Source organism: Lupinus angustifolius, chromosome LG15, assembly GCF_001865875.1.
Source record: "Lupinus angustifolius cultivar Tanjil chromosome LG15, LupAngTanjil_v1.0, whole genome shotgun sequence".
NCBI lineage: Eukaryota > Viridiplantae > Streptophyta > Magnoliopsida > Fabales > Fabaceae > Lupinus > Lupinus angustifolius.
In genome coordinates this window covers 2,459,239-2,482,743 of record NC_032023.1, presented here as the reverse complement: position 1 = coordinate 2,482,743, position 23,505 = coordinate 2,459,239, and the positions used below count along the sequence as shown (strand labels likewise).

General features: G+C 31.9%; 3 protein-coding genes across 6 annotated transcripts in view; 2 read left to right on the top strand and 1 right to left on the bottom strand.

The window, feature by feature from the left end:
- Nucleotides 1-4,072, top strand: part of LOC109328234 (vacuolar protein sorting-associated protein 54, chloroplastic) — a 20,252-nt gene extending 16,180 nt beyond the window's left edge. Inside the window, exons 16-19 of the mRNA XM_019561600.1 lie at nt 1,655-1,722; nt 2,728-2,808; nt 2,914-3,168; nt 3,786-4,072. Of these exons, the coding sequence (XP_019417145.1) occupies nt 1,655-1,722; nt 2,728-2,808; nt 2,914-3,052 (288 nt within the window). The 3' untranslated portion in view covers nt 3,053-3,168; nt 3,786-4,072. The remainder of the gene's footprint in view (nt 1-1,654; nt 1,723-2,727; nt 2,809-2,913; nt 3,169-3,785) is intronic.
- On the top strand, nt 7,207-13,208 carry LOC109327388 (vacuolar protein sorting-associated protein 2 homolog 2). The gene is made up of 11 exons (XM_019560511.1): nt 7,207-7,345; nt 7,686-7,730; nt 8,480-8,514; nt 8,596-8,646; nt 10,634-10,738; nt 10,821-10,892; nt 11,334-11,405; nt 12,130-12,210; nt 12,296-12,331; nt 12,435-12,493; nt 13,000-13,208. The coding sequence occupies exons 1-11, from the start codon at nt 7,312-7,314 to the stop codon at nt 13,058-13,060; spliced, it is 651 nt and encodes a 216-aa protein (XP_019416056.1). The 5' UTR covers nt 7,207-7,311; the 3' UTR covers nt 13,061-13,208.
- Nucleotides 13,808-19,626, bottom strand: LOC109327327 (protein LSD1-like). Of its 4 annotated transcripts, none has more exons than XM_019560424.1 (7): nt 19,402-19,626; nt 18,919-19,032; nt 17,758-17,868; nt 16,521-16,633; nt 14,429-14,491; nt 14,220-14,291; nt 13,808-14,130 (listed from the first exon to the last, which is right to left on the bottom strand). In XM_019560424.1, the coding sequence occupies exons 2-7, from the start codon at nt 19,028-19,030 to the stop codon at nt 14,089-14,091; spliced, it is 513 nt and encodes a 170-aa protein (XP_019415969.1). In that variant the 5' UTR covers nt 19,031-19,032; nt 19,402-19,626; the 3' UTR covers nt 13,808-14,088. The 4 variants fall into 4 exon arrangements, with proteins under 4 accessions (XP_019415969.1, XP_019415968.1, XP_019415967.1 ...); XM_019560423.1 differs by having other exon boundaries at nt 14,411-14,491; nt 16,527-16,633; nt 19,402-19,624; XM_019560422.1 differs by having other exon boundaries at nt 14,411-14,491; nt 19,375-19,623.

The following is a 23,505-nucleotide window of genomic DNA, read 5'->3' as shown; positions in this document are numbered from 1 at the left end:
TCTCTCTCTCTTCTCCTTCATTTTCGTTCTTCCTCTCTCTGTTTTCTCTGTTTTACATCATATAAATTTAGGTTGCTCTTCATGTCTAAAGCTTTCATTTTTTAGACTTTTTTTATCATTTCCACATCTTCTGCCCCACAAATTTTCAGAAAAATGCTTAATAATTATGTTTTTAACTTAAATATGTTTTAAAAACATATTTATATAAACATAATTATGAAGCATTTTTCTGACCAATTACAGCCTGATGGCACATGGAGTGGTGCAAATTGTGGGACTGAAGATGTGCTCCCCTAGATTTTATATTTGCGGTTCATTTTCCTAGTTTCTGATTGTTAATTTGCATAAGTGCATCTAGTTAAAGTTAGTTTTCTGTCAAGTTGTTGGATTTCCCATTGGGTCTTCTTTACCAAATTACCTTGTAAAATTTGTAAGGCACTACCTTCTTTTTGTCAAAATAATATTTGTCCTTTACACTCCTAAGGCACCACTTTTAGAAAATCCATCTTTATTTTTCATATAAAATATATATTAAAGAGAATAGTATAAATTAAACATAACTTGTCAATTTCTTTAGCATATTTAAAGAGGCCATGAGCATAAGTTTTGTATCTCAAAACTGATGCTAGAAAAACTATATTCTGAATGAAGTTTTCAGACTTGAAAAAGGGCCATTGAGTATTCTAGCATAAGATTCCCTTCCTGCCATAAGCACCAGAAAATAGCAAAGTTTGAACACTGCCACAGTATCTTACGTTGTGCTTGGTTTGTCTTCTGTTTTCATTTTTAGTTAATATCTTTTCACCAATATTTACAAAAAGCCACCTTGTTTTCAGTTTGCTTCCTGTTTTTGAAATTGTCTGAACAGGAAACAAATTGAGTCAACAAAATTAAGGTTTGATTGTTGTTGTTCCAAAATAGGAAACAGATGTAAAAACATGGTCACATTTTTTTAAATATTACTGGAAATTAATACAGATAACAAACTAAACATCCCTTAGCTTCTTCCTGCGAGACAAATTCTATAAATTTAATTGGGAGAAAATGATGCAAATGCCAACGGAGGACCCCATATTCTCCTAAAATTCCTGAACAATTTATTCCCAAGGAAATTGCTGCAGAACAATGTGAAAACTGAAAAGAGATGAGCTCCAATATCTTAGTTGGATTAGCTTAGCTTACACAGATTGGGTGTGAGCGTGTGACAAAGCAGTGACATGTACATACTTCTGAAGCAATCGTTGGTGTTTATCCTATTAAGAATAATTGTTAAAACAAAACATTGATGTTAGAGGGAGCTAGATGGTTTTATCACGAAGGACTATATCTCTCTTAAGACAATTGTTCAAAAACTGAATAAGATTTACAGCAGAAAACACTCGAAAAACGAACCCACCAAATTCTCTTGTCAGAAGGATTGTCTTATTAATTTGGGAAAGTACACAACTCCCCTTAAACTTTTCCCCGTTTGCAACCTGGCACTTGAACAATAAAAATTATTCCATTTAATTCTTGAACTATAAAAGTTTTCACAAGTGGTTTGAAATTATCATATTTGAGCTCCACCCTTAATTCTTGAACTATAAAAGTTTTCACCTGTCCAGAAACAATCTTGGAATTGGAGTTTATTTATTTTGTTTTTTGTTTTTATTAGGAAGTTGGATACCTACAGCGTGTTCTATCTCGAACTTTGAATGAAGAAGATGTTCAAGCGATTTTCAGGTAAGAATCTCATTCTGTCTGTTCTCTTTATTGTTATTTTGGGGAAAGGTTATAATCAAGAGTAAAGAACAGAGTCTGTGGTAGCTATTGCTTCTTATCAGATAACTGCCTTGTAGGCTGTAGCCTACAAGTAACATTTAATACTGGTTATCTTTTCTCAAATCTTTTTTTATAATTTTTTCCAATTGCTATAAATTTTGATTAGAACATGAAGTCTAAGTTATCATGTGCCTTATATTTTTATGCAGCTGTTATGCTATTGTAAGGCCGAAAATTTCTTGCTTATTAGGTGAATCTTATTATTGTCCTAAGAAGGCTCTACTAGTTTTGCTGATAAATTTCTTGCATTACATTCGTGTGCCTGTAATGTTTTATTTGAAATTCTACCGCACAACTATAAGACCTACTATGTTATATAGGATTGAATGTTGGGTGGTAAAATGACAATAAGAGAATAAACTCATTGCAACAGATATGAGAATGTTGCGTTGAATTTGTGGACACACCAGACAAAATAGAATTAGGAATGATGCACTATGGTGGAAGTTAGAGTAGCTCCTATTGTAGAAAAGATGGTAGAGTCGTGTCTTAGGTAATTTGAACATCTATGGAGGAGACTGTTAGAAACACCACTGAGGAGAGTAGATCAAATGGAGGTTAGTCCAATTTCTAAAGGCATATAGAGACCAAGAAAAATCATTAGCGAAACGAGTAGGAAAAATTTAGAGATCAATGATTTTCCAATTGACACAATTTATGATAGAGCATTATGTTATCATTCTATCCATGCAAATTGACCTACTTAGTGGAATTAAGGCTTTGTTTTTTGTTGTTGGTTGTTGTATTATTTTCTATAGCAAATTATGAAATCGTTTTTTTTATATTTGTTCCATTCCAAAGGAAAGAAACGTTGCTGCATTCACAGTTCAGAAAGAAAATTGATTCTATATTATGCTTACACCATACTGATTCCACAACTCATTCCTGAAATTTGCTAATTTTCAGGCAAGTGGTCATTATATTTCATTCACAAATTTCAGAAGCATTTTCAAGATTTGATATAAGTACTCCTCAAGCACAAAATAGGTATTTACTTATCCCCAATTATATTACGTGGAGCTGAAGTTTTAGGACTCATTTCAAACTGTGTTGATTTTGTTTTTTCTTCTTAATTTCCCCCCAACTTGGCAGGCTATATCGGGACATCAAACATATTCTTCTGTGCATACGGTCATTGCCATCAGGTGATTTGAGTAAATCCGATACCGCAAACTGGGGTCAGCTGGATGAATTCTCGGTACAAAGATTCGGGAGAGATACTGTTCAGTAAACCATATTGTAAATTAGTAACACAATTGCTTAAGTGGGAAGGCTAACCTACTTTGAAGACTGTTGGAGTGATTTCAACCTTCTTCATGTTGCATTTTGATGTAACACTAAGTTGAGGTGATGTTATTGTTACATTTTGTTAACTTATAGCTGATATAGATGGATCCTTGTTATCTTCTTAATCATTTGAACTTTGAGTATGGCTCCAGTGGGATGCTTTGAATCCTGTTGTTTCAATTTGAGATGAAATAATTCAGCTCTACTGCTCTGATAATATACCCCTTTATAAATAGGATGCTTAATTTTAATTTAATGTTCCTTTCAACAAATTATCAGGAAAACATGCTTGAATAGGTTGGTTGACAGTCGAATATATTAATGTTGTTTGTATAAAGCCCTAGAGTTTAAAACTTTCGTGGTTTTCTGATAGTGGTAGGTAATAGTAAAGTTAAGAAAGTTAGACACACATATTCTCCCCTTGCTTGTTTTTTGTGGAACAGTTTTGGCTGGTTTTTGTTGTTTTGTTTTGTGGCGTATAGTAAGAGACCTGGCAGAAAACATGAAATAGATTGGTATTTGTAAATATGAAAATTTGACTGGGAAATTAGTTGAATCTTCATATAATATTAAGTTAATTATCATATCTGATTTATGAGTTGTGCTAAGCATTATATACAAAAGCTTTCCTTAGCTTACTAAACCTGGATTCCATTTGCTTCTATGATTTCTTTCAGGCCTTTGATTGATCTGTGGTAGATATACAAGGTAATGTATCATTTCTGAGCATTGTGCAGCCATGATTGGTTTTTTAACTGAAGTTTTGTAGCCATCACTGTTGATATTCAATTTTTGGTTTCTCCCCATAATTGTAATGTTAAGCTGAGAATAGATATGATTCAGTTGATGATTTGAGTTTTCTTTTTCATTTTATATCTCTCTTTTGGCGACAGAAATCAATGCATCAGAATGTACACAATTTAAGAAATCTATAGTGACATTACTAATCTGTGTTCTGTTCAAGTGAATATTTTCTGTTTTCTTATAAACCATCTTTACTTAAGAATTCCTTGTGCTTTGCCTGATCAGCAACGAAGTCCTTGCAATGGGATAATTTCAAGGCTTATGGGCACAAGCGTTCCAAAATTACAAAACTCTTATACTAAATAGGATCGGCCTCTGAAAATGCCTGGATTCAGCATTATTCCCTCTTCCTTTTAGCACCACAAGACTTTGAAAATTGCACCACTCTTATTTGTTATAATTTAAAAATGCCCTTTCAACTACTCTCCTATCTACAAGTTTTATTTGAACCAATAAGACTCTAGAAACCGTTTTCATTCTTAAATCCTTATATAGAAATCAGATTATCTTTCTAAGACCTCTCCTCTTTTTGCGCCGATGATAGGACTCAAAGGACCTCTTCATGATTATAGGAGCATGACTTTCTGATGCTCTTTCCAAAGTTTTTGCTGCATAATATTTTGCACAATCTAGCTATATATAAGTTTTTTACCAGTGAATTATCTATTATTTATATGTATTATTTTTATTTAAGATTAATAATGATTAACATATGAATAGTAGATGATATTATAAAAAACTCTTACACTAATAATATATATGTTCTACAAAGTGTTTTGTATGAACCAAAATGATATACATAAATGAATAACAAAGTTATCCACAATTTACAATACATTCAAATTTAAAAAAATTTATTCAACCATTAAGCTAATAAATTTAAATAATATAATCTAATGGATGACTTTAATAATAAATGGATTTGAATTATGTATCATATGTAATGGATATGAATATATTCATTTGATAGATATCTAATCTATTAAAAAATGAAATTCTTTATTTTCAATTTTGTTCTCTATTTTAAGTTGCTTCTCACTCTGATTTTTTATCGTAACTCTTTGTTAATATCATCACTGCTATTTTTTATATCACTCCTGAAGATAATAGGGCCAATATCATCCAGCAGATTCAACATCATTATCATAATCAACCCATCACTACTTTTCCTATCAACATCTATCTCAACCTCTCTATCAACATAAATACCACCATTGTGTAGCCATCATTGAAGATAAAATCACTGTCATTGCATATATTTTACCATAATTTATATCAAATAAAAATAAGCCACTTATTTGTATAAGATAAGGGCTTAAAGAATTAAGAGAGAAATAAAAGGAACTCTATCCCTAATGAGGATTGACCCCTTGCACTAGACTAAATTTCTTCCATAATTTTATATAGGGGTGAGCAAGATCCGACCCAATTTGTAAATTTGTCTCAACCCAATGATTTAGGAATGAGTGTGACTCATCCAAATAAATAAAAAAAGGACATATCCGATTAAAAGGGATAAATCTATAGTAAAAAAAGGACGTGTTCATGTCTATGTCTGGGTCACCAGTCCACCCTTATAGTTATATCAAGAATAATTGAATAAGTATTTATCAATACCTATTATGTTCAGTCCACATAACTCAAATACCTACACTTCCACACAACATATACACACCACTTATCATATTTTCTTTATTCATTATCATTTTCCTTAGCATGCAACCATGAATCTTGATTGATAGAAAACCAGTTAATTTTTAGTTTTGTGTGACCTCCAATTTAATTTTCATTTTGTAGTTAATAGTTAGTTATTGTATTCATTTTTGTATGAACTTTTGAGTATTGTCATGTTGTTGTCATTTCAGTTCTCATGTGTTTTTTTATCATGTACAAGAACACTTCAGCTTATATTGACACTTAACAGTTTAAACCGTTTTGAAATTTTCAATGTTCTATAAATTTCATTCACGTGATTGTGATAGTTTTTAGTTTGAATAATGCAATTTATGGTTTGTAGTTTATATACTGATGTATATGAGATGCAAGTTTTAATTGAGTTTATATACATATTGTGATAATTTTGGTTGTGCATGCTTAAAGATTTGAGAAAATCTACGTTTGTCATTTTATCTTTTTCCACCCAGACTCGTCCCTATCTTGACCTGTCTTATTTTGGACTCATCCCTCACGCACATCACCCTAATTAAGGACGGGGTCAAAAATTGACCTGATCAATATTTATGGACAGCGGAATAACATGCTTAACCCGTCTCAACCCACCACACGCTCACCCCTAATTCTATACCCAAATTTAGTCTTACAATAACATGATATTCCCTATCCTTCATTGGCTAGAAAAAGTAATAATATAACTCCACTCGTCCTACATTGGTTAAGATAATATATTGATTTTTTTGTTATTATAATATTATCAACTCTTCTCTTAATGTTTAAATTATGCACATAAAATAAATTATTAAATGCCGTAAAATTGATACAATCTCACTAAAATAACACTATTTAATGTATATTAGAAATTGAATTAGAAAGTAATAATGAAATATGGGGTGAAAAAGAGGAATAACCAATAGAAGTATAGTTAGAAGTTAAATTATAAATGATATTGTGTGTATAAAATATCAAACAAAATCCAGTTTAACATCTGTCATTATAAAGTAAAAAAAAGTACACATCAAATCAAAGATAAGTTGATATAGTGAATATATTCCATCATTCATGTCATGTAAATTGTTTATACTTTATACAGTAAAATAAGAGATTTATACATGATAGTTCATCATTTGTCACTTATTTTCAATTATCGTTTTTCAAAAAATATATAATATAACTGAATGATGAATAATATGTTGATTATATATAATTTTTTATGGATATTTTACTCTTATTTATATTCAAGAAGAGAGTCAATAATAATTAACTGAATTGTTTATACTAAAAAAACGCTTACCATACAAATTCATACTTTTTATGAACAAAATTTTCCTTAAAGAAAAAAAACATGTAAAAGGAAATGATTATACTAAATTATACATGTTGCTTTAGTGATATAATAAGATCCAACTAGATATTAAAGTGATTAAAGAATCAATAATTATTTCTGAGAGTAATACTTATTAAAAAGAATAATCATACACAATATTAGAAATTAATTCCTTAACAAAAAAGAAAAGAGAATACATGTGCTATTTCGAAAAGGAAATGAGTAATTGAAGGGGGTATTGAGTGAGAGAAAGGTGTAACGGCTACTTAATTGAAATTATATAATTGTGGATTTCCAAGCACGCTCTCCAAAGCTTCCTTACTCTCCTCTCTCTCTCTCTCTTTCTCAGATTCAATTAGGGTTTTCTGTATTCTTCATTCTACCACTGCTAAACAATCATGAACATCTTCAAGAAGAAAACATCACCCAAAGGTAAATACCCTTTTCACCATCCTCTCAATTTTCTCACATTTTCCTTTTTACTTCATTTTATTAGGATCTGCTTTCAAAATTTGGACTTTTTTAACCCAACTAGTTTTTTGTTGCTGGGAAAATTTGGGTAGTAAATAAAAATGAGAACTTTCAGTCAGAGAAACGTTGAAATTATGTGCATCTTACTTTGCTAACTAGTTAGTGAACTTGGAATTATGGGTTTTGCCATGTTTATTATTTAACTGTGTTATAGTTAGTTTTGAATGAAAATGGATTGTAGAATTTTTACCATCTAATTGTGTCTAAGCATTCATTTATTTATTTATTTTATTTGTGACAGAGGCTTTGAGGACAAGCAAGAGAGAAATGTCTGTTGCAACAAGAGGTGAATTACTTAAATGGATGATTATTTGGAAGTTCGACTATTTGACTATCAGCTTGTATAACTCGATAGTGTAATTGGTTGCATAAATAGAATTGTTTATATGTGCTATGACTTGTTAAAATAGATGCCTTTATAGTAATTTTCGTAAATAGTAAGTCGTGTCTTGCCTATGTAAGTTGTACTCTGTAAACTTATGTTTCGTTTCTTTGTCGAATCTCCTCTTTCCCTTTTGCCGTTGCCTGTTTCTCCAAATTTTGATATATTTCCAAAATGTTAATTGTTTACCTCGATTGTTTCTTTTCATTTGGAGATATTTTATAAAATCTCAAATTAGCTGCCATAAATCTACATTTAGTAAGGTTTTCTTTCAAGGCCTTTCCCCTACAAAAAATACCTCATTTTTGTTTCTTCGCTTTAGTTTACCCTTTCTATAATTTTTTATATATTTCCTTAATGTCCAATCTTTGCCTGGCTGGTTTCTAGTTATCTGGCAATGTCTTTATTAAACTTAAATTAAAAATTAGCTACAGCTGTATTAGGCTATATTCCCTTAATGGGTTTTCTTCAATGATCCTTGGTTTAGTATCTCTAACCATATATCTTATTTGTTGCTGTGTGTTAAAATGGATTAGTAGGAATTTACAAGGCTTCACATTTGATATGATTTTTTAATTTCAGTGATGAAGTGCCACTCCTGTAACATATTCCTTTTTTCTTTCATTTACGCTTTCTTTATATATTTCTTGTAGGTATTGAAAGAGAGATAGCATCACTTCAGATGGAGGTACACTAATAATGACCTTGTTAGTGATTTCCTTTCTGTTTCATATTTCTTTTCAGAGTTTCACTCTCTTGTAAAGTGCAGGAGAAAAAATTGGTGGCAGAGATTAAGAAAGAAGCTAAAACTGGAAATGAGGCAAGTTTTTTCTCATTTAGGTGTAACTCATCTATTTCCTTATTGTTAATGATTCATAGTAGCATTTGTGAATTCAGTTAAGTATTTATGCAAGAATAGATTATTATTGACAATGCCAGATTGATAACCATCTTACATCACACTTGGGATAAAAATATAGTTAAACAGCCTCACATGAAGAGCCCATAAACTTTTCAGATAAAAATGTAACGATAGACCATAGATGTATCGTCCATACCATGTTCAGACTATTAATTCAGAATTCTAAATGTATGGTTGAATATTGCCTTGCTCCAGTGTGGCCATTGTATTGTACAGAACGTGAATGTTTAGTGCACAGAACATTATCTAGTATTTGGAAAGAATTTTTAACGAGACGAATCACCTATGACCGCATTGAAACTCACTTTTAGCGTGTTATAATGAAGCTGGTTTAAAGTTCAGAGCTAGAAAGTACCAAAAACATATTGAATTGCCATTTAGATTAGTTTTGACATATACAGTGTGGATTTTGGGCTCTTGTAAGCGTAAGGGTGTGTTTGTAAGAGAGGTTATTTGGGTTTAAGAGAATAACTATGAAAATAGCATATGATCTTCCTATAAGTTCTTTTTAGCTTATTTTAATAAGCTTAGCAGAGACAAACTTATGAAAATAGGCTCTTTATAACTTATTTTAAAAAAAGCTTATTGAGTAGCTTAACAGATCACTGTTTGACAGTTAAGATTCTCTATGCTATGTTGCGTGAACACTTCAAGGAAGGTGGCATACCCGTATGGTACGTACTGGGTACCGGCACTCTTGACTCTTGAGTACTCATTTGATGTCAATTGTTTCCAAGTTGTCCCATTTTGGGCTGGAAAATTATGATTTTTCCCATTTTCTTCTTTGTCACATCATAATACTATGAGTCAGATGATTAGTATCTCTTTACATTTCAGTCGGTTTTGGTTCTCAACCTCTCTTGCATCTTCATATACTTAGTATCTCATCTTCACATTTTGCTCACCTCCTAAAGATGTTTGGTTAGAGCATTACCCCTGAATATAGTTAATATTCCAATTCGAAATTATTAAAGCAAAAAGAAGTATTCCCTTAACCATTCGTATTTATCTTAGTCACACTTAAGCATTGTCTCAATGTAAAGTTCCTTGGCAATCAACTAATACTTCTGAACATTTTTTAATTTATTATACAATGTGTGGTAGAGAATGAAACTTCTTGACAAATCAATACCTCTTGGTTGTCATAATATATTTATTTTTTACATAATCTATTTCAAAATATGTACTGAAACATTCATTAGCTTCTACTTCTAAGATTTTATGGTACAGTCTTCAAATTTTAAAAATTGTACAAATCAAGGACAAGGATAAACTTGTCTCATAAACACCCTACTACCATCCCCTCGATCAAAACTTCTTACTCTCCCGCCTCTTCATGTGTTGGAACTATACATTGCCAATCATAGATGGCTCCCTACTACCGATGTTCTCAAACATCGGTGACACCACATAATTTTCTAGATCTGTATTTGATTTATTTCATCTCTTGAGTTACCTTCTTGTGGCTGCTTTATTGGTTCAGGAGGCAGATCACTGATTAAGTGATCCCCATTATCAATGCTGTTTGTACGTAACTATTGATCTACACAGTGAATAGATTTACTTAGCAGTCAATCTGCTGCATAATGCTATTCTGGACTGAGTTACTTTTACTTTCTTGATTAATTCTTCTCTGCTTCATTGAATCAAAAAATTAGCTGAGATGTATCTTGTCCTTATAGTTATAGAATAGGACTAGATGAAGTAAAAGCATAGAAGTGTGTAATACACACCCTGTGTCATGTACTAATCTTAAAGGCTAGTTTTTGAAACATACATTGTCACATTCTTACAGCTTCACACCCACATTGGGTATGATTTTTCCAATATCTCTTATATTGTTACAGCTATATAGCAATAGTGAATAAGAAGTGTCTGGTTACAGGCTGCCACTAGAATCTTGGCTCGTCAGCTTGTTAGGTTACGCCAACAGATAACTAATTTGCAGGGAAGTCGTGCTCAGATCCGGGGTGTAGCAACTCACACACAAGTATGCAAAATGAAAGAATTTTCTCTTTTTTAAGAAGATAACAGGATTTCAATATTTAACAATTCACGAATTTCTTTTGCAGGCTTTATATGCAAGCACATCAATCTCTACAGGCATGAAGGGTGCAACTAAAGCAATGGTGGCAATGAACAAAGTATGTTTTCATATTGGTCATGCTTTGTGTCATTCATAAGTATTTAACTCAGTGGTTTTTGTTTACTGTGGTGTGCAATCAGTTTATATCACCCATCCCTTTCCTTGGCATTGACAAAATTTTAATGTACTATCTGCCACAAGTTTGTTGTGTATATTCGTAACGCCTAAAGGTCAAAAGGTTGATGCGAGTAGGCAGAGCATATGTCTTATATGTTATATATCTTAATTTGCACTGAATAATGTTGAAAGGCGGCTGTGCATTTCTGATTTCCGACCATTGTTTATACCATTGCTCTTTTTTGTTCTTGCAGCAATTCTCTGCTGTCAGTGTATCATAAGTTCATTAAATGTGACAAATGTTTGTGACATTGGTAAATTTTTTCGTAATTATGTGCTATGACTAAATATAAAGTAGTCATTTCCTTACTTTTCTTTTCAGCAAATGGCACCAGCAAAACAGGCTAAAGTGATTCAAGAATTCCAAAAGCAATCAGCACAACTGGACATGACGGTAATTTATCTCTTTCAGCATATTTATGATATTTTCTCATGCAAATTTCCTTAATAATGATAGAGAATGCCCTCCATGTTTGTTGGTTGTGGTATTACGCAAGACAACAGCTTTTCATTGAATCATGAAGCAGGACCCTGCATACTGAAGATTGGAAAGTAATTAATTTACCTCCCAATAAAAGTGATTAAATGGATGCCCCTGCACAATATGTCAAATTTTTTTGACACTTTTAGAGAATGTCTGCCATGTTTGTTTGGCTGTGCGGTTGTGCCATTACACAACAAGCTATTCTTTGAACCATGAAATAGGACTCTGCATAATGAATATTGAAAAAAAATTAATTGATTTTTCACTATAGTGTTTCCAATGTGTTTCCAAAGTATAGAAGTGTTGTTCACTATAGTGTTTCCAATGGAGTTGGCAGCTGTAAAAAATTCAGTGTTAAGCTCACTGGCATTGGTTGGCTCACCGATTCATGCACATAGTGAACCAATGTGACAACATATCTTACATGCAAAACATTAAAAAAAAATGTTTACATTATAAAGGCAACAGTATATATGCTGCCATGGGGTAAACATGGGCCTGTATTAACATTACTCTAAACATATTGCAACATGAAGATATTTGAATACACATATAATCTTGTTCTAAAATGCAGATTGAGATGACAACAATTTCTTTTTTCTATATACACATATAATCTTGTTCTAAAATGCAGATTGAGATGATGTCAGAATCAATTGATGAAACTTTAGACAAAGATGAAGCCGAGGAAGAAACAGAAAACCTCACTAACCAGGTAAGTCATATATCGTATATATACAACTTGCTATTACAAGTAAATGTTTCATATGTAGCATCTAATTTTCATTTATGCATGATAGGTTCTTGATGAGATTGGAGTGGATATTGCATCCCAGGTTGGTTTTGGACACAAAATGAAACCCCTTCCTCTTTGCACCTATTCTGTACTATTATTTTACTGAATGTTTTGGTCCTGACTCTGGTCTTTCATGATGACAGTTATCTTCTGCTCCGAAAGGTCGAATTGGTACAAGGAATACTGAAAATGTTGCTCCAAGGTAAGTTTTAATCTTATTTTTTGCGAAGAGGTTTTTCAGCAGCACTATATTGCCCCTGTTCTGTTCTTGGGAAAATGCTTTCTAGATTCATCAACTTCTTTAATGATTATTAAGTTCATTGTTATTTTGTATTTATTTAAGTTATTTTATACACTGTCATGTTTCTTACATGAGTCAAATATTTTTAATAATGAATGTCATCGAAACAAAACTCAGTGTATTAAATTTAAGGTGAGGGTTATCAAGTGCCCCAAAAATATTGTTTAAGGATTGAAAAAGTAGAAGCTTTGTATTGAAAAATGATGCATTCAAGTTTATGATTTTCAATGTAAAATTTCTATTTCTTGAGCCCTTATAGGGCAATTGCCCTAAAATTATATCCTAAAGATTCTTATCCTTTTAACTGATTGATCTGGCAATTCAAGCTTTCAAAATGCATCCAGATTTTCTTAAGGTACATTTTTTTGCAAGCATTTTAAGCTATTTTTATTGATTTGTGAATGCAGATCAGAATCTCAAGATGTTGAAGAACTTGAAAAGAGATTGGCTTCTCTTAGAAGAATATAGAAAGGATGTGATCATCATATATATGCTATAGTAATGGGAAGATTGTATAATTGACACCCCATATTATTACTGAATTTTATGAGGAATGTAATGTGTTAGTTGCTATCAAGAATTCTAGTTGTTTGGATCAATGTGCATTTTGGATCAATGTGTCCTATGAAAAATAATCCTACCTTATAGTAAACCATATTCTTAGAAAATTTAACTTTTGGTTACTTTTTACCTAGGCCTTGTTTGGGCTATAAAAAGTTAACTATAGGCTGAAAAGTTTAGATAAAAACTAGTTCAGTTGACCATAATAACACAAGCTTATTTTTTTAGTTATGTTAAATAAGCTTTTTACTTATAATTCCCTCAAGATTGTTATTAAACACCTAATTTTTTGTTTGAGACAGAACAGTTGTTTTATGTGAGCTTGGCTTATAAGCTAACTAAAAATGGCTTGGCTTGGCTTGACTTAAAAATGGAAAAATGGTTAACCTTCCCAGGTTGGATTGGCCTTGCATGCATAACTCAGTTGATTGCATAAGGAGAGAAGCCATATCACAACTATGTTTAGTTGCATCTTTCACTTTCTTCACATTAAAGTGATAGAGTTGCACCTTTACTAAAAAGTACCACCCACTGTTAAAAAGCTATAACATATTAAGCTATGCTTGGACATGATTTATGATAGATCCTAGTATAACATCAAGTATTAACATGTAAAAAGCAATATTACCCCATGCTTTCATGTCATAATCTGAAAAAAAAACAACTGATCTGGATAAGATACAATGGCAGCAAAAAAAAGTGTACCCTGGCAATCACATAAGTTGTATCAGCACTCACCACTAGTCCTCCTTGTATACATACATACATACATGAAATCACTTTTTAAGGTTTAAACCTTGAATTGGCAAAAAGATTATCGACTTCAATTTAACCATTGCAGGCTGCAACATCATTTACACAGACAATATCTTCATGTGCCAGCAACTGATAATGCTTTATGTATTTTAAGATATAACTTCATAATGTGATAAGCATCATTTCTTTTCCGTTGTAACACCGACGACAACATTGCTCACCTATGACATTTCGAATTTTTACATAAGTGAAATGCAGTAGGAAAATACATTTCCAAAGCTAACCACAAAAGAAAAGAAATAGTGATTACCAGTTTCCCACTCGAATCAACAGACATAGGATTTTCTACTACAACAGTTTGGCTCTGAGAGTGGGGCATGGACTGCAGGTAATGAAATAAAAGTATACATATATGCATATGCATTAGATATCATAACAAAAAACCACCAATACATCCTCATAATGAAAAATCAAGCAGAAGACAGAAAGTGAAAATCATACTGTTGGAGTAGAAGATACGGTTCCTGGGTTGGTTGGTCCATTAGTTCTTTGGCCAGGATTCGGAAGCCTTCCATTGGTCGTCTACAAAAGACAAGAAGGAGAAACAGATGACACAAGAGGTAGAAAAAATCAGCTCAAAGAGCAACTACATGAAACACAATGTATTTCCATATCATATTTCCAGGATTTCATGTCATGGCAATAACAACAAAGGGGCATAGAGAAATTTAGAGAATAACTATGACTATCACATGAACCACCACATATTCAGCATATCATGAATCATCATCCTTTTTACAGCTCCAATGTTGAATCAGATGTCAACAACTTGCTCAAGAGCTAAAAGTATGTTTATGCTTGCCACCTTATAAGGATCCAATCTTAGGTTGGGTCTGAACCTTTGATAACATTCATGAGAATAACTGACGAACATGCTTATGAATAATAAACAGGTCATGGACAAACATTAACAACCAGAAGCCCGGAAATATCTTGAAGTTACATATTCCATGTCCTATATAAAAAAAGATACAGATCATAACATTCAAGTACCAACAATCTGCTAAGTTTTTCATTTCTTTCTTCTCATCTTTTATTTTTAGTACACTCATTATCCACATGGTAGTAAGTAGTAACTGCAGAAGGTATCCAGGAATTTCAAGCCATAAACGAATAAGGTTCATGTCTAATAATCTAATAAGAAAACAATAGCTTCTAAAAGTTTCGATCTCGTAGGCAACTCCAAGGGAAAAATCTACAAGGGAGCTTGATCACTTAATCTGAAGATAACATTTAGGATAGAATCATTTTGCTGGCTTGTTTGTGGTATTCAGCTCATAATATATTTAGAGGCATTTCGTTGATAGATATGCAGACACTAACATGCCTTTTACATGATGCAATATCTTAGGTCCTAAAGTGCTTCTTTTCATTTTCTTAGGAGGATATGCATAGAGTTTGACCTCCATTGTGCTTTGTTTTTTGGAGCCGGTTGGCTGTTCTTGCATTTACATCTGTCTGTACTTTTTTTGATGGAGAATATCTTATCCTCCTATCCTGTGATCATATTCCTTCTCAATGACTTTCTTTTCCTATCTCAAATTTCAAGCTCCCAAACTAATCATGAAGCACCAAATTCAGTGACTGAGCCTCTAGTCATACTTCAGATTAAGAGAAACATGAGTGAAGTGAGGAGAGAAACTAAAGGTTTCTATTTTAAACTATCCTTTCTTTGAGTTTAATTTTAAATAGGGAAAAAAAATATGGAAACACTCCCCCTTGACGCCAAGTACTATGAACTTTCAGATCCTAAGTAGGAGATGCTTAACACTCAGAAACTTGCAAAATAGACCCTTCTATCCACTAATTAAGAGAAAATCATTCTTAGCATGAGTCACAACCTGAACATGTTTAATACATGTGAATGATGTGATAGTCTCTCATGTTAACATTTTTGTAAACAAAAACTAATTATTTATCCTTTTTATTTAATTTATATTAAAAAAAATTATCGAATAACTTAAAAAGTGATTAAGAGGAGAAAAAATAAAATTTAAAATAATATGGACAAATTAGATATTTCTTTGTGTATTAATATACATGCACAAGCCATGCAATATATAGTTTTTATTTGACCAAAGTATAGAAGGCTCTCTTTGCAAGTTTCAAGAAGTTAAGGGCCTTCCATTTAAATTTGAAAGTTCATGGTAGCTAATTCAAAATGTGGTATTGTTCACAATTTTTATGCATTGTTTACCAAATAAGAAAGTGAAAAGTAAACCCTCCAAATCCAACTTAAGTTGCACAAAAGTGAGGAATTTCGTACTCTCTCTCTCTCTTTTCCCTTTATTTTTTAACATAGCAACAATGGAAAAGAAATTTTAACTGTTATACCCCCTTACCATCACTCGTGTGAAAGTGAAATAAGTGGAATTAACCAATTATATAAATGCAAAAAACAAAGTGAACATGACTGAAGAAAACCACCAAAACTTAAGTAGAATGAACTCCAGAGTCCAGATCACTTGAATTTTAATTTAAGACATCTTAACCATTTATAAGGATAGAGAGTGATGCACATGATACTATCATTCTATAAATGTATACTTACAGTGACATTAGTGATATAGTGACAAAGTGCACATTTGACCGAGGGAGCCCCATAAGGATACATGAGTGTTGTCCGGCAGTTCCCACAATGGATATGGCTGACTTGATTAGACGCTTTTGTTGCAGACACAAAGCCCATCAACAATAAGTCAATAATTTTTTTTATGACAGACAGTTTATACATAAGCAACAATTATCACAATAAAACTTGGAACTCGTCACTGGAATGTATTAGAGAGTATAAAGAGCTGACATGTTTGGTCATGTAGGTTCTGTTGTTTTAATAATAGGCTTTGTTATATTAATATTCAGTTACTAATAGGTTCTGTAGACTAATAATGATCAGCATTCATCAATAAAATTGGCATCATATATTTTTCCTTGGATGAAGTGAAAGAGATGATATTCTTAAAACCTTGGTTATGCAAGGTCTGTAGGTGTGAATTTCTCTTGTGCTAAATGGGTACCGATTACCGAATCCTTTGGAATGTACTAAAATCAGTTAGATATTTGGGGCATCTTATTTTATTCAATAATAATATGTTTGTTTGCTGATAAAATAAAATAAAATTGGCATCAAAGATAAAATACAAAACACAATTAATGCAAATCTGGGTTTTGGGGTTACGTTACAATCCAAATGAATCTGAATATTGTTTTCATTGATTACTAGCTCACAAAAAGGAAGGGTGATTTATTAAAGTTTCGTGTTTACATTCATTGACTACCGTCAAGATTTTTTCAAGTGCAACATAAATAACATTTAAGTCTGTTTTTTCACTATAATGTACAAAAGTGATTACAATGACTATAACTATTTATTGCATGATTACATTTTGAAAGTATTTTTCATTTTCATGCTCTGTAAATCTGTATACTTCAGGTAATTCACCGCATGAAACTGATTTGGGGCACTCAACTGGTATTGGTTGAAATCTATAACTCACAGACACTGCATTTTGGTGCCATGTCTGACATGACTCTGGTACGGCACATTGATGACACATGCTTGACATACATCTAGTTTAAATTTATTTTTTTGGGCTCCAAGAGGGCATTGACACAGACATATAAAATTTGAAGGGAAAAAACATTAACCCTTGTACAAGGTTTTTCTGGCAGAACTATAGTTATTGAACAGAAATGTAGACAGTTATCTACCCAATAAATTTGTAGTCCAACAGAATCATCATTAAACTAATAAGCTGTACGTATTTGGCAAATATAAATGTGCGTACCTGGTACAAGGTTTACAGTGTGACAACAGGAACATCTCACACTTGTAGCTCCATGTGCGTACATTAGCAAGGTCCTGCAGCCTCCACAGTAAAGTTGTGACATTTCCATTCCTGCCGATGCATTAGGAAAGTAAAGGTCCAAAGGTGTAACTAATCAGTTCAAGTCCGACTACATATAAATATATTTTTTTATATTAAAAGAGATATTATTAGATGAGGAGAAGAATGCAAAAGAAGAGGATAATGCATCTTTACATGAAACAAATCGAAACAACTAAAAACTGCTATGCAACAACGAATGTCAATCCCTCTGCATGTCTGCCAGAGATACACCACCAAAAAAACCATGGTCACCGAAGGGATACCAAAAGAGTAACCATATCCTAAAGGAACATGATTATAGGTTGGTTGACCAGTGAACAATCATTTAGAGCATCCCTAATCCTTATGATACCCTAATAATACTTTGATTATAGGTTGAAAGTTAATGTATATATACATAAAAAAATATTAAGAAAAAAAGTGACTGCCCATTATGTGAGTCCCATGAGTTTAAAAATGTTGTTACATATTTCGACGTCTTTTTTGTTTTGTTTTCATTTTAGGTAGAGCCCCCTGAGTTTTTTTACATTGCGCACATTCCATTAAACTACTGCTTAAATAAAAGATGTGGCACAAGATAGCTTAAATTTCAAAGCCAAGGTACCAATCTGAAACCTAGCTCTCAGATTCGAACAATGAGGTTGCTACATGAGCAGGAATGAAGACCTATGATAACAATCAAAATATTGAATCACTATATAGAATTCAAGTCCAATTTTGTATAAAATAAAACGATAGTAGTAGGCAAAACAAGATATTGAGTTAATTTTTCCCTATCAAAAATCCCTTTCCAATATAAAATGACTTGAGCAATATAATTAATTTTTTCTCTCATCATATAAGAATCCACATTTTTTCTTTACATATTACACTTCTATATCCAGCTAACATGCCTCCAAAGGTGACTTAAACTATCATGATAACTAGAAACTAAATACTCAAAACCGAGTGAGATATCAAACTACTCTCGTCTCGTAAACCTACTAAACATGGAGCAAATAATTAAGTATCTCTAATCTCGAAATTCGAATAACATCAACATCGAACGGGTGTACATACCAGGTGGAGGAACAGATGTAATTGTGTTGCATAATGCACAGCGAACATTGGTTGCCCCTCTAGGATAAAGCAAAATGTTCCTGCACCCATTACACACAACTTGGCTCTGCATAGCTGCAAAGTTAAAAACACAAATCAACCAAAAGAAAAATTAAATCTACTAAACAAAATACAATCATATATAAACTCATCTTAGATCAGTTTAATTTGGATGTAATTATTAATCCTTACAGATAATTCAAATATGAAACAAAAACATTGAATTTGTAATAAGACATATATGCTATGACAAAATTCAATATTTTGCATATTTTAAACGGTAAACACATCCAAATTGGAGATATATATGGTCAGAAAATATAATAAAGCTAACCCAGAAAAAAACCTAAAACAAAAATACAAAATTAATTTAAAAAAAATTATATAAAATAAATTGGAGATGAATCGCAAATATACAAGTAAATTTGAAGGATCGAAGAATACCTATTATGGGTCTTTTGAATACAATCGATTCAGAAAATAAAATTTGTTTTTTTTAAATAAAAAAACGAGGAATGAATAAAGGGGAAGGAAGAAGGAAAAGAAGAGGAAGAAGATGTGAGGGGTAAAATTGTAATTGTAAGACGGTTTTGTTGGTTGAGAATGAAGAAATGTCTGAACTCAACAATAGCAGAAAACTCCACACACTATTCTTTCTATGGAAACTTCTTTCCTTTGTTCATCTACACCCATTGTTTTAATTAGGTTTAATTAATCAATACATTTTAATCAGTGATTCATGAAATTGTAAAATAAAATAGATGTTATAAACTTATAATCATTAATAATATTTAGTTACACAAACTTATCTTTTTTGTAATTTAGATATTTATAGTATATATAAAGTCAAAACATGGTATATCAACCACTATAATATAATTTATATATTCATATTTTCCCTTCAATTTTTTAATTTAAAAAACCATATAATCCTATATAATCACCTCAAACACATTAATTATAAGTTGCATATTCTAATAAAGACAAAAATATATAATATAAAATAAATATAATACAAAAAATACATTTTAATTATATAAAATAAATGTATAAAAATATATAATATAAAAATTAATTACGTAATATTTTAAAATAAGAATGTCACAATAAAGTTTAGAATAAAGTTTTTCTTATATTAAATATCTGGGAATCATTAATTACAGTTACAACACTTTACAAACAAGGCATTCTCCTATGGTATAAAGTTATGTATGATTTCTAAAAGGCTAAAAATTCAATACTTAAGAGTGATATTTGTTAAATGGGATAATCACACACTTAAAAAAAAGTTAATTTCTTGTCCACAATAAGGTGAGAGAATACCATTATCCATTAAAAAAACAACACCTTGTAAATCTATTTTCTATTTTCATGGTTATGTATGTCGGGAAGGTTATGAGAATTCTCTGGCCATTAAATCACCATAACTTCTTTCTACTAGTTGACTCACTAAAGTTTGAACCTTCATATCTTATTTTGATATTGTGACAACATATATTTCCTTTTCACATTTAAAGAATAAAATATCTTCTCGGCTAATAAAAGTATGATATGTGTATTGTTTTATTTTATTTTAAAAATATTTTTATAGAAAATGATTAAATATGACACATATCATGATTTTAGTGGTTGTAAGCAGATAACTTATTCCTTATACTAAGAAATATTTTATTCCCTTAATATGTAATAAAAGACCAACCTCAACTCTTAAACAAGACATGAGCTATAAGAAACCTTAAAATACGGGAATGATGAGCCACATCATAATCCATATTAGATCTAGAAGTGATTTGATAATAAGTCCCTATCATGTGAACCTATTTCTAAATGATTTAAAGTTTAAGGACCAAATTTGAATATCATTCCATTTTAGGGACCTACTTAAAATTTCTCAAATATGATAACTTATTCATTAATATAACCTTATAATTTTATCCATTCCATTAATTAGAATTTATTTTGGATTTGATGGTGATGTTGATAGATATATTTTTGCCATTATCAATTATTTATTAACTAATAATGACCAATCATGTTGAAAGTGGTCTTAATCCAAGAGAACTTCACTTATATATTACTAGTGTATATAGACACTTCATGTTTGCCGGCGAATATTGTGTGATACTACATATTCAATTTTTATATATTTCATTTTTTTGAATTAAAATGTATTTTTGTGTTCGGTGTACTTTATATTATATTTTTTGTGTGTTTATGATAATGTTAATTTAAAGTGAGATATGTGGTTAATTAATGTATTGTGGTAGTAACTTATGATTATATAGTTTTTTTTGTAAAAATTAAATAATGTTAAGGGCAATATAGAAAATAAAAATTACACCATAAAGGAAGTTATTTTAAGTTTTGACTTTATATATAGTATAGATATAGATATATAAGGTTAGAATTTGAGTTTTTTCCAAACAACTTTATGTAACCACCATCATAATCCAAGAGTTGATATAACAATTATATTTTTGGAGATATTCGATAGAAGATAAAACTTATCATTCACTATTATTAATATTGGTTAACCGATAATATTTTTTCATCTTTAGATTTATTGTTTAATCTTCATCAAATGTAGTAATTTTCTTACATTTGACTTTATAAATAAAGAAAAGTTCTGTGAGAAAATGTAGGATAGTATTGTAATTCAAGCTTGAATGGGTGGGCTTTTGTAAATGCAGTAGTTACAGAAGTTACTATAAATAGAAATGAATTTTAAAATTCAGTTATCAGTTAATAACAGATTGCCATTTTTAGTAACTTTCCTATTCATCATCTTCTACCTCTGTTTTTCTTCTCCGTTTTCTGTTTTCTTCATTCTTTCTTTTCTCAATTCGTATTTCTCATTCCAACAGTGGTATCAAGAGCTAATAGATCACGAACCAGTGGGTGAACAATCAAAGAAGAAGAAAAGGAGGATCCAAATCACAGAAGGAAGATGACAACATCAAACGGGTTTGCAATGAATCTTCCTGTGTTAGATGGGAAGAATTATGATCACTGGTCAATCCAGATGAAAGCAATTTTTGGTTTTCAGGAATGCCGTGAAGTTGTGCTAGAAGGGGTTCAACAACTTGGTGAAGATCCAACAGAGGCTGAAAAGCTTGAATTTAGGGAAGCAGTAAAGAAGGATTGCAAGGCAATCTTTCTAATACATCAATGTGTTGATCACTCCAATTTCGATAAGATCTCAGCGGCACAAACATCAAAGGAGGCTTGGGAGACCTTAGCAAGATGTTATGGTGGTAGCACAAAGGTAAGGAAAGTCAAACTGCAGCTAATGAGAAGACAATTTGAACTGCTACAGATGGAGGAGGAAGAAAGAATATCAGACTACTTTGCAAGAATCAGGAGCCTCATCAATTTGATGAGAGGTTGTGGTGAACAAATGAATGAACTGAGCATAGTTGACAAGATCCTTAGGACACTCTCTACCAAGTTTGACAATGTGGTAATAGCAATAGAGGAATATAAGGATCTTGAGACCATCAAGATAGATGAGTTGCAGGGTTCATTGGAGGCTCATGAGCAAAGACTCATGGAAAGGCAGAATGAGAGGCTCACACAACAGGCTCTAAGTGCACAATTCAAGAAGAAGTGCATGAACAATTATGATGCAAAGAAGAAGGACACTGATAGAGTACAAACTGAGAAAAGAGAAGGTACAGAATCCTCATCCTCCAAGCAAACTGATATCAGAAGCAGCAAGAAATGGAACAATCAGAACACTTATCAAAACAATGCCAAGAAAAAGAAAGATAAGAGTAGAATTCAGTGCTTCAACTGCAAGAACTATGGGCATTATGCCTCTGAGTGTAAAACAAAACGAGTACACAAAGTGGAGGAGGCAAGACTTGCCAAGGAGGAGAACTCAGATGAAGAAGTGTTGTTAATGGCACAACATGAAATGGCAGAATTGAAGCTGAATGATGGTGTTAAAGCTCAGATGGTCACCACCAAAGATGATGCAGATAGTTGGTATCTAGACACTGGGTGCTCAAATCATATGACAGGCCATAGGGACTGGTTCACACAACTAGATGATTCAGTAAGAACAAGAGTCAAGTTTGCAGATGATAGTTTCATAACAGCAGAAGGAATGGGCAAAATAGTGATCAGAAGGAAGGATGGAGTTGAAGCCTATATCTCCAATGTGTTATATGTACCTAAGATGAAGAATAATCTAATAAGTCTTGGGCAACTGCTTGAGAAAGGGTATGATATATGCATGAAAGATAGAATGCTGAAGATCTACAATGAGGAAGGAAATCCAATCTTGAAAGCTCCATTGTCTCAAAAAAGAACTTTCAAGATTGGAATTCAACTAGCAGATCACAAATGTTTGAAGTCAATTGCAGATGAAACTTGGATTTGGCATCATAGGTTTGGACACTTAAGCTTCAGAAGTATGCATCAGCTGAGCAGGGACAGGATGGTTCTTGGTATGCCTATCATCAAGAATGAAACTGAAACATGTAGAGAATGTCTAATTGGTAAACAAACAAGGAACAACTTCAAGTCCTTTATACCAACCAAATC